Genomic DNA, 12,146 nt, shown 5'->3' with positions numbered 1-12,146 from the left:
TCTGTATCAGGTTCTGAATCACGTTCTTCTGCGAGCTATGTCAGAAGGCTTTCTGTATCAGGTTCTGAATCACGTTCTTCTGCGAGCTATGTCAGAAGGCTTTCTGTATCAGGTTCTGAATCACGTTCTTCTGCGAGCTATGTCAGAAGGCTTTCTGTATCAGGTTCTGAATCGCGTTCTTCTGCGAGCTATGTCAGAAGGCTTTCTGTATCAGGTTCTGAATCGCGTTCTTCTGCGAGCTATGTCAGAAGGCTTTCTGTATCAGGATCTGAATCACGTTCTTCTGCGAGCTATGTCAGAAGGCTTTCTGTATCAGGTTCTGAATCGCGTTCTTCTGCGAGCTATGTCAGAAGGCTTTCTGTATCAGGTTCTGAATCGCGTTCTTCTGCGAGCTATGTCATAAGGCTTTCTGTATCAGGTTCTGAATCACGTTCTTCTGCGAGCTATGTCAGAAGGCTTTCTGTATCAGGTTCTGAATCACGTTCTCTGCGAGCTATGTCAGAAGGATCTTCCACTGATGGTGATTTCCTGTGCTATCTGCACCAGCTAAAAGCTGCCATCTGAAGCCTTGTGGTTTGCGCTCCGGCTGGCTGAGACAGGAAACGCACTTCCTTGTTCCTAGCCAAGCTGGCAAACGTACAAACCGTTGCCGGCTGAGGTAATGCAACATAACAATGCACACATTGTATGCGCAATTAAGTTTGTTTTAAAGTTTCTGCACCACTTTAACAGTGTGCAAGCTATATGGGCTATTAAAGCTGTCTTAAATTGTGCTGAGTTTCTTACACATGTCAGTACAAGTCCCTCAAGGACAGCTATGAATGCATTTCGAAAACAAAATGTAATAGCTCCTGGTCAGAAGAAACGACTCCTAGTCCGAAACAAATCATGATACCCAGGAGCTAGTTTCAGCTCCTGCTCCATGAATCCCAATTTCGATCCCTGTTAATGGACAACGACCTAACACTGAAACGCAAGTCAACCCAGTAGTAAAGAAATGCTTCAATCGCCTCCACAAGGTCAAGCGGATATTACCCTTTCACACCTTCCCACCCACATAGAACATTTGCAGTCATATCGCTTGTCATGTCAAGAATCAACTATGCCAACTGCATCGATCTCAGAATATACTAAACTACTACAGTGAGTACAGAATGCAGCAAAAGGACTACTTCTCACACTCCCTAAGATAGAACACATTACACCAGCACTGAGAACGGTTAAACAAATAATTTTCTTCCAAACACTCTGCATAATCTACAGAGCAATACATGACCAAGGAGCGGGATTCATACAGGTAAACCTCTCCATCTACAAACCAAACACTAAGGTCCAGCAACGACATTTGCCTGAAGCCAAAACAATACCCAAAGTGGACATTTCTTGTATCGGATTTCTCCTGAATCTCAGCAAAACTCTGGAACTCACTACCAAAGGAAATACGAGCAACAGAAGATCACCTTAAATTCAGAAAATCTGAAAAAACATGGCTACTTATCTCTCTGAGCGAAGCGGGAAACACTGTTGAATGGAAAAAGCCAACACAATTGAAATACCGAAAACGGCAAAACCTAAAACAACTAACAAAGGAAACAAAAGTTTCTAATGCAATCCACCATAGAGGAACATGAACCTTGCCATACCAGCACAACCATAGCATAGGAGGAACAGACATCAACCATCACTAAACCTACTAATCACTTTCCTATATCCTGCCTACTCCCTCTCAAACACCAATCAAAACACACATATACCTCTACCGCAGCAGAAACCTTAAACTACTGCAAACTGCTCACACTCGGCAGCACCCGACTAAACATAAACTAAACCAGTTAGACACATCTGTTCCCATACTCACTCATGCGCCAAACACCACATAACCAGTACCAACAGAAAACAAACCCAGCACACAACTGAAGCTACCAACAGCACATCAAAGCTCCCTTGTGCTTTCCCTCTTGATCCCACCATCAAAGCCCTCCCAGCCTTCCTTCCTTATCAGATCTGCCAGAGTGCATGGAAACCATGAAAATGGCAGCGGTGCACTGTATAAATCACAATAACATAACATAACAGTGTGGAGACCATTTTCAGTAGGATTGAGCAAAAATTAATATTCCATTTCAAATCCCACATCTCAGGACTAAACGATCAATTGGTATGGACAACTTTACTGTAAAATGATCTGTGAACATATGCTTTTCTAGCCCCTCTTCAGTAGTAACACCTTATGACAAACTACTATACACATTTTTTCACAAAGCACATTCAACATTCTCTATGTCAATAACAAGTGTAACGACTATCACCAGTTACTAGAAGTGTAGATGTACTTTATAAGGTTCAGCGTTAAGATATGGCAGACAGACCAATAGGGATGTAACGGTATTACGGTATACCGTTAAAGATACCGTGAACCACTTAATTGAACAATAATAACCGTCACATTGTTTATACCGGTATACCGTCATACCGTTAAGTGTGCTTTTCAATCTGATTTGGAAAGGCTGCAGTAAGCAAGTGCTGTGCAGTCTTGGTCTTGCACTGTTGGATGTGCCGTCTGCCAAGTAGTTTCAGTTGGAGCAGTTTTTAATGCCATTCCATAAACCACACGTGCCTGACACAAAATCAATATGTTAGCAATAGGAAGAATAAATACAGTGCCAAGAAGGAAAAGGGTTTACTTTGGGTTGGCGGTTTGGGGTTTATATATTTATAATGGATAATGTTTTCTAAACATATGACAATGGGGGATTTCCCTGGTTCCATCATTGAATTTACATATAATAAGTCACAGTGCGAAATGTACTAATCTCTGTGGGTATTCTCTGCTGCCATGCCAAAGTGTAACATGTCCGTGATTACTGAACACCTTTTGGCCCGCAAGTAAACTGAAGGCTGTAATGTAAAGAGAGAGTGCGTGTGTGCGTGTGTGTGTATGTGCACAAGCGTATACTACCATCAGACTCCATTGATCTGTGGCATGCAGGTTATCAAGATGGCAACATGTTCATCTTCACCAGTACCAGTGGGGGGGCTAAAAGCCAAAATGACCACTTAAGAAAAGCTATTCAGTTTGCTTTGCCAGTCGCAGCAGGGCTCCCCTCCGCCTCTCCTCTCCACACGTGTGTTTGTGTTTGGTGGAAGCAAGGGTGGCATTTCAGTGGAAAGTATGTTGAAAAGCCCAATTCTGGCCCTAGGTGCCTGGTTTTGTTTGTGATGATAAATCTGACAATTTATGACCTTTTAGAAAATATTTGTTAAGATTAGTTAACTCCACCTGCTATACCGAGATAACCATGATATACCGTCATTTGGCAAGAAGGTTATTGTACCGTCATAAAACTAATACTGTGACACCCCTACAGACCAACATGGCCGTAGTGTTAGCTTTCCACCATACGAGAGAGATACCTGAACCGCTCACACTCTGATGGGTCACATGACTTACCTTGTAGTATTTAAAGTATTAAATGGCACCCGAGCTACAAACATGCTGATGTCAATTAAAATGAACTGTGGATGTTTGGTGTACGTGCATGGCCTCGGACACTACTTGAACTTTCAAAACGACTACTGGACTTTGATCACAGTTAAACAATATGGAGGAAGAATCTGCATCTATTTATCATTTATTGTTGTTTAAAATTGTTTAATTTCTTGGTTCAAGTACAAAAACCGTTTCCTATGTTAATGGACACTACCATCCCCTGCACACCCGTACGTAGTACTGTCTAAAAAGGCAGTCAATGGGCCTCATTACGACCCTGGCGGTCCGGAAATAACGGTGGCGGTAAACCCGCCGCCACCGTTGTTTCCGGACCGCCTGATCCCGACCCCTGCAGGCAGGAGGTGATGTTCCCGCCAGGTCTGACCTGGCGGGTTTAACACCTCCCGCATGCAGGCGGACGAGGAAACACCGGCAGCATTATGAGATGCTGCCGGTGTTTCCATGATCCCGATTCCCATTGAGTCCCATAGGACTCAATGGGAATGGGGATTTACACCATTCCGCCTCCGTGATTCCCGGAAAACCGGGGTTGTAATGCCCCGGTAATTCCAGGAATCACGTAGGCGGAATGGTAATACGAGTCCAGCGGTAACCAGGCGGTTTTACCGCCGGACTCGTAATGAGGCCTAATATTCTAATACTGATGATATATCAGGAGTGGCAATGGTGGGGCTTATTAAATTCATTCTTTAGGCATAGTGTTTATGAAATCCAAAAACTTTATATTAATAAATGTTAATCACAGTAACGCTTAAATTCAAAACTGCAATAATCCAAACATAAAAATAGCTAAAGGCGTTTCAGGAGAATTCCTTCTCCGGGAGCTGATTAATCTTTCTTCCATGAGTTTTCAAAAATATCTAAAGGATACATTGGAATATATTTTAAGGGTTTCTAGTATTCACGTTTTAATTGATTATTATCTGAAATCAAATACTTTTTCACCTGGCTAGACTATGCCATGCTCCAACCTCAGGTAGATTTTCAAGAATCGCAGTGTATGGGTCTTCACTGCCCGCTGCCTATAAGAGAAGTAATGTATGGTCATGTATAATCATGTAATATATTCTCCTTAGGTTCTCTGTTTTCATCTATCTATTCCACTTAGATTATGTGAGCTTGCTCACCTGTTCTGGAGTCTGTCCACGAGGGCTACTCTCAGTAATGTATGGTGTGCAATCCTTAACTTTCATTTCAGGCATTCCCCTGTGGAGATAGGTACCAACCACAGTGTTTTAAAATCTCACCACACATTCTAGAAAAAGCTAAAAAATAAAAGTGGGCTGTATAGCCAACTCGCATGAATGTGAATGTCTTTCAAACTCTGCTCCTTGATAGTGATTTTATAAGAACCATCATGTGTTCCCAGTAGGTTTATGAACTTCTGTGTTCATTAGAAATGTAAATCTAATTAGGAAAAAGTGATTTGAAGTGGAAGGTTAGTAATCCTTCTTCTCTCCTGTACATACGATGCACATTAGCTGAATTTGAATCCTAATTGGGAAACATGAAGTCTATTTACCCCCTGGATGCTAAGCAGTATTAATTTCATGTATTGGCTGTGCCGACGTTCATGCCCAGTCCAAAATGGCTGCTTTTTATGTAACGTCACCTTTGTGACGTTAAAATGTGATATCATCACATAGTTTGTAGTTTTTTGATGACATCATGCACCATAACAGCGTTCTGCAATATTTCAGGTCTCATTCAGGGCTCCCAGTTATATTAAGTGTATAATAACCATGTCAACCAGATTGTATAGATAAAATTGTTGTCACAAGTGCTCATTTTCAAAGAATATCTTGATTATATTTATGGGTGATAAGCCTCCATCTCAAGACATTACTTACATGGAAGAGATTCATAGACAACATCTTTTGAATCTGGATCGGCGCAAGAGCAGAACTTGAGCAATTCTATGAATATTTGAACACATGTCATACAATGATTAAATTCATGTTAGAAATGGGAAATCCAGATTTTCATTTCTTGGATGAAGTCACCTCTTTTGAAAATAAGCGAGAAACTACAGTATATCGTAACCCCACAGATGTGACTAACAACCTACATTACAAAGGTTTCCATCCTCAACATTTGAGGGATAATCTCCCCTTGAGCCAATACTTGAGGATGAAGAGAATTATATCTAATGACAACAAGGCAAAAGAAGCGACAGATGAGATATCTAATATATTCAAAAAGACAGGCTATCCAGATGACATACTGACCAAGGCAATCACGAGATGTGTGTCTTAGAGTACATACATTCTGCTAGCACGTAAACAACACACCAACGCTCATGAATAAATTCATATTATGAAATTATCGAGACAGATAAACAGACTGATAAAAAACAACTGGAAAATAACAAAATGGATTCTCAACCTAACAAACATTTTCCGAACCCTCCAATGGTGGCCTACACAAGAGGGAGAAACCTAAAAGATAGCCTAGTGAAAGCAGAAAGAGTGAAAATGTTGAATCAACCATTCTTATCAAAACCAAAACAGGGGACGTTCCCATGTCAACATTGTGGACAACAACATCCAGAAAGGAGATCACATCAGGCACCTGAACACGGGAACAAAGATAATGCTAACAGATTTTGCAACATGTGATTCCAAAAATGTAATATATGAATTATTTGCCCATGTGGTAAATTATACATAGGCCAAACATCACATAAAATAAAAGAATGAATAACCGAACATAAATCTAACTTTCGGACAAAGAATGAAAAATCTCGAGTGGCTAGACATTTCACAGCATTGAAACATGCCATATCACAACTGCAGTTTGTAATTTTGGAAACAATCAAAGAAGCACCCCGCGGGGGCAATCTCACGATATTGGTGTCGAAAAGAGAAATATTTTGGATACATAAATTGGATACACTATACCCAAAGGTAATGAACAAGGAATTCACACTAGCACCATTTCTGTAAAAGTCCTATTGGACTTTATGGGACTCTATGGGAGTGGGGACACGGGAGCACCGGCACCTTTAACGGTCAGACCTGTCGGGCACAGCGGCTCCGGCAGGCAGACTTGTAGTTTGCCAGTCCGGAAACAAGGGTGCCGGTGAGCTTACCAGCACCCTTGTTTCTGGACCGGCAAACTTGTAATGAGGACCATATGTTAACTTGGGGTCCGTTATATTTAGTTTCTTTTATAATAACCTCTATTTCAGATAGTTGCCGATGACTTCCAATGGAAACTATGTATTTTTTTCAAATACATTATGGAATCCAGACTCAACTGCAGGCACTTCATGGTAGGAGAATACAACAACATTTGCTCTGGCTTCTCGGTTCTTCTAAAACCTGAGTGGGAGGAGGAAAAGCCCAGAGCCCAGCCACATCAATCCTTGGCTTCCTTGGTAGTGTAGGAGCCACGATTCTGACAGTTTGTGAGCGCAGTGACTCATGTACTTTCAAAGGCCACTCTACCTTCGACAGAGAGGGAGCCATGGCTCTTGCAAACTGTACACATCTCAGTCACAGCACTGTCAGTAAACGGTGCACAGTGGGAGTTGGTGATGGAGTTGAGCGTGAGTCGCAGAATGCCGCATGCACATTTTCTTCATGTGGAGGGGGCTATCTTTATCTTTGATGCAGGATATAGTCCCTCATGCATTCCCTCTCTACTCCTGTAGGCTGGTCCTATGGGATACTACAAGAAGTGTAAGAGGTACATGTGGCCATAGACAATATAACATTATATATGGGTAACTCTCGCTACAGTGTATATTCTGTTTTATGGATTCCTAGTTACGTCATTGACTGCTTGACAATCGCTCTCATGGTCCATCAGATCTCACTCAGAACCCCCTGACAGCTGCCCATCTATAATTCTCTTTTTCCACAGTACATTTCCTATATTAAAAACATTGCATCAACTAGTGAAAGTGAGATTCATACCCGGGTCTCACCTGTTCCTGAATTGGGTTAGGGAACATTCCGTAAAATATTTGCTCAGCATTGTGCACATAAAGATTGTAATCTTATGCCAGTATATTTAGTTAATTTATCTCTCCTGATAGGTGAAGACTCAGAACGATATATATTGCTATGTTTACCGAGGGTTGGAATGTGCTGAGGTTTCAAGATCTTCTTCCTTTTCACTCATGAAATTGATCTGTGGTCACCCAGAGTGAGTTTGTGAGTGGGGAATAAAATGAGAATGAACAGCTCTACATGATGTGTATTGATTTTTAGTCTGTATGGTGATGTCAAATATTACATGGAACCTCTTCTTTCAACAGAGAATGAGCGGCCATCGAAGGATCCATGCTATGGAGAAGTCCAACGAGTGCACAGAATGTGATATTCACTTTAATTGGGCGTCACACCTCAAGAGACATCAGAGAACCCACACAGGAGAAAGACCATACAAGTGCTCAGTTTGTGAGAAAAGCTTCACAAGGATCACAAATCTGTATGAGCACCAGAAGGTCCGTAGTGGGGAGCGACCATACCAGTGTACTGAGTGTGAGAAAAGCTTCACTTGTAGTTCTAATCTGTACCAACATCAGATGATCCATACAGGTGAGAAGCACTATCAATGCCTAGAATGCAAGAAAAGCTTCATATGTGCTTCAATGCTGAATCGCCATCAAAGAATACATACTGGGGAAAAGCCTTATGGGTGCACAGAATGTGGCAAGCACTTTACTCAGGCATCAACCCTGAGGACTCACCAGAGATGCCACACCGGGGAGAAACCGTACTCGTGTACGGAGTGTGAGAAAAGCTTCACCTGTAGCTCGGATCTGATCAGGCACCAGGTAATCCATACAGGGTTGAAGTCCTATCAATGCCCAGAATGCAAGAAAAACTTCAGTCGTACCACATTGCTGAACCGCCATCGAGTGATCCATAGTGGGGAAAAGCCCTATGGGTGCACAGAATGCGGCAAGCACTTTAATTTGGCATCAACCCTGAGGACTCACCAGAAATGGCACACTGGCGGAAAACCATACCAGTGAACGAAGCGTGAGAAAAGCTTCACTTGTAGATCATATCTGATCAAGCATGAGTTCATCCACACAGGGGTGAAGCCCTATCAATGTCTATGCCTTATCAATAATCCTGTTCAGTTTGACAACTTGAATCGAGGATAAAGGTTCAATTGGACTTTATTAATGTAACAATAAACTAAGTGATAAGATTGGGCAGTCTATGGGCTTTAAGAAAGACTGAGCAATGCAGGATAATGCTTTCTCTTAGTCCTCAGTCCACGCCCTCTCTCGTAGGCTGCGCCCTCCTGAAGTTTAACTAGTTTCACTCACAATCCTTAGGATTTTTTGTGACGTTGCACTACTTTCTTGACCACTGTCTTTCTTGAAAGGATGTTGCTCCTTTGCTTCTCGTCCCATGTTCTTTGAAGCCATATTAGTCGGGCCAGCCACTGTGTGCTCATAGGCCAGGTGTCATCTGCCCCAGGAACCCAGTGTCACCTTGGGTTTGGGGTGGTGGGGTGTAACACATTAGTAGGTCTTTCTATGAACCTTTGAGGCTACTCGGCTCCAACCCATTCTTCTTTTTCCTTTCATTCTTCCTTGCACCCATCCTTTCCTTTTTGATTATTTACCAACACCCTCCTTGTTATAGAACTGTCCCTGCCTCCTCTCCACATCATCGCTTCGACTGGTACTGTCTTGCGCCCTTTGCATCTCCTCCCTTTCCCTGTGCTTCATAGTTCATTCCAACACTGCTCCTTCAGCACCACCTGCATCCGTTCATTGCTGTTCTTTCCACCTCCTCCCTTCCACCCTTTGATGCTCTCTTCACCTCTGGTGTCTCTCAGAAGTAGATCTATCGATCAAAGCATTTTAAGTCAAATTATTTTGGTCAAATAGTTCCTAAAAATGTATATGGTGATTTGTGGTTAGGCAATATTGGGGGTGGAGGGGCATGTAGGGGCAGTGGGAAGGGAGAAGGGGATTTCCCCTCACTTTCAATAAAAAAGATTGAAGCAAATAATTCGAACTAAAGTTGTTCAAGCAAAAAAACTGATCCTCATTCTCTACAGCTTCTGATGTCCCTCTACCTCTCTCTTCTAAAGCTTATCTTCCTCCTCGTCTCCATACTCTGATATTCTCTGAAGCTTCTTGCCTCTCCTCCACTTCTTTGTCACCTCATGTTTCACTCCTCTTCTTACTGTAAATATTTCCCTCTGGTGTACTTTACACCTCCCCTCCTCTGCTCCTTGCCTCCTCCTCTCAAATATTCAAAATATTGATTTCTTTATAAATGTAAAAGTAGCATGTACTCCTTGATTTCTCGTGGTGGCATGAGTGAGACGCCGACATTTAACATATCAAAATATACATGAATAAGAAGTTGCCTCCAACCTTGATAAGGTATCATTTACAATACAATACAATCATTTATTAAAAAAATATTTTTAATATTTGATGGTCATAAGGACTAATTAAGCAATAAACCCGAGCCGCGGGGGCATTACCGAGTTAGGTAATGCCCCGGGGCCAATAGTTACGTTGCAGCATTTCTGAACAGAAAATAAATTCAAAGGAAATGGCCGCCGGGAAGGGAAAACAGTCTGTTTTCCCTTTCCATGGCAGCCATCGGGAGCGGACATGCTGGGGACTGAAGTGTTCCTAGTACGTTCGCTCCCGAAAAGGAGAAATACGAAGATAAGTGGGGTTGGAAGGGCATGAGGGGATTGTGTGCAGGGGAGAAAAAAAAAGGAAACTTACCTGAATCCACGACAGGGTACGATGGTGGCCTCCAGCCGTGTGGAGGCTCGGAGCGGGGATGACCCCGCTTCGAGCCTCTTCATTGGCTGAGGGGCTGCCACACCCCCTGAAGGGAACAAAGGAGTGTAATCCCGGCTGAGTGATTCCCAGCCAGGTAAAGCCCTGGCGAGGGCCAATCAGAATGGTTGTTACATTCTGGTTGACCCTCGCTGAGGTTCTAATAGTCATTAGTAATGAGCAGGCTCCCCAGACCGATTTCCTTTATGGATTAAATCCTGAATGTGAATGCTTTGAAAATTAAAGAGAAAGGGGAAAAGATAGACGTATAAACCAGGTACAGAGAACCTTGCCATGATGTAACTCATTAATTGTTTGATTATACACTTGGTTATAGGCAACCATTGTTTAAAGGGCACAGTGTTAAGGAAGCAACAGTTGTTTTTTAAAATTATTTTTAGATCTTCAGAATATTATTTCTCAATGAAGAACACTTGAGTGTCCCCATTAATTGGATTTTGATAATTAAGCTTGTCCTCATGAAGGCCGTTAAAATAAAGAAGTGCCCTTCTGTGTGGGGCTCCTGCCAGGCTGAAACACAATGGGCCTCATTACACGGATGGCGGTAAGGGTTTACCAGTACTGGTATTTTACCGGTACCGGTAAATCCTTACCGCCTTACTACGAGGTCCCTTTGCGGGTTGTGGAATTTAACGCCTGCTTTTTGCAGGCGGTAAAAACCAACCCGCAAAGGGACCAGGGAGCTAATTACGGTACCGCAATTTGCGGTACCGTAATTAGCGCCTTCCCCATTCCCATAGAGCCCTATGGGGCAAAAATGGGAATGGGAAGGGCAATGGTGGAAGGGGGAATTACCGCCCTGCCAACCTTGGAATAGGGTGGTAATTCCCCTTTCCACCAAGGCGGTGCCGGTATTTTACCGGCATGAACCATGGCGCTAATAGCGCCATGGTTCACCGCCATCCGTGTAATGAGGTCCAATGTGTCTAAATTCCTTTTGCTAAATGTTTGCGGGCTGATTTTTTTCAGCGGACTAGAGAATATGCTCTGATAAATTATATTGCGCAAACTAATGGTGGATTGACTTTTCTGATGAAATATTGATTGTTGAATTGATGAAATGTGTTTTGAAATCTGTATTTCTCCCATTTGCATGAAAAAAATGCTTTTTTTAAATACTATGGGCCTCATCACGACTTGGGCGGTAACGCTATTAGCGCGGGCGGTATTAGCCCTACCGCCGAACTCCCCGGCGCTAATAGCGCCGGATCACGAGTTCAGCAGTAATGTAAGTCCCCATTCCCCACTGAGCCCATTCGGGAATGCCCCATTCCCCATTTGGCTCAATGGGGAATTTACGCGCTAATACCGCCGGCGGATTTCCCACTGGCGGTAAAAGCGCAAATTTTCGGCGGATTCCCCCCCAGCTCAGAGCAGGGGCGAAATCCACCGAAGCCCTGATTCGGCGGACCCTTAAATCCGGCGGTAATAGCGCTACTGCCAGATTTAAGGGTTACCGCCGAAGTCGTGATGAGGCTATATGTGTTATAAATAAAGATTTTTTTAATTTCTGAATACCAGTGGTATTTGTTCTGGGATAAAAGCTGGGGCACCTTTGAGAAATTAATTACCAGCATCCAGGAGGGTGAGGACGAGGGCTTGGGTAATGGATTTCAACTCTGAGTGAGCAATGAACAGCATAGATGAGTGAGCTGGTCAAAGAGCTATCTTTTTTTTGGCAATTCAAATATTTCAGAACCTTCACCGTTGAGTGTGAGTCCTAAGATGCTGGGAGGTAAATATGCCATGCCACGCCCACTTAGCGTCTGACGCTACAAATTCAATTCTCGCGCGCACCGTGAGCGAGTACCGGATGGGTACTGTCAGCTGTTCTGC

At 43.0% G+C, this 12,146-nt stretch overlaps 1 protein-coding gene across 1 annotated transcript in view; it reads left to right on the top strand.

The window, feature by feature from the left end:
- The window catches only part of LOC138489351 (zinc finger protein 79-like), a 35,203-nt gene extending 25,714 nt beyond the window's left edge, over positions 1-9,489 (top strand). Inside the window, exon 2 of the mRNA XM_069617069.1 lies at positions 7,776-9,489. Coding sequence (XP_069473170.1) covers positions 7,776-8,498 — 723 coding nt within the window. The 3' untranslated portion in view covers positions 8,499-9,489. The remainder of the gene's footprint in view (positions 1-7,775) is intronic.
- Positions 9,490-12,146: the final 2,657 nt, after the last annotated feature.

Source organism: Ambystoma mexicanum, chromosome 9, assembly GCF_040938575.1.
Source record: "Ambystoma mexicanum isolate Mex_15411 chromosome 9, UKY_AmexF1_1, whole genome shotgun sequence".
Taxonomy (NCBI): domain Eukaryota; kingdom Metazoa; phylum Chordata; class Amphibia; order Caudata; family Ambystomatidae; genus Ambystoma; species Ambystoma mexicanum.
Note: the sequence above shows the minus strand (reverse complement) of the source record. Positions and strands in the feature narration are given on the sequence as shown.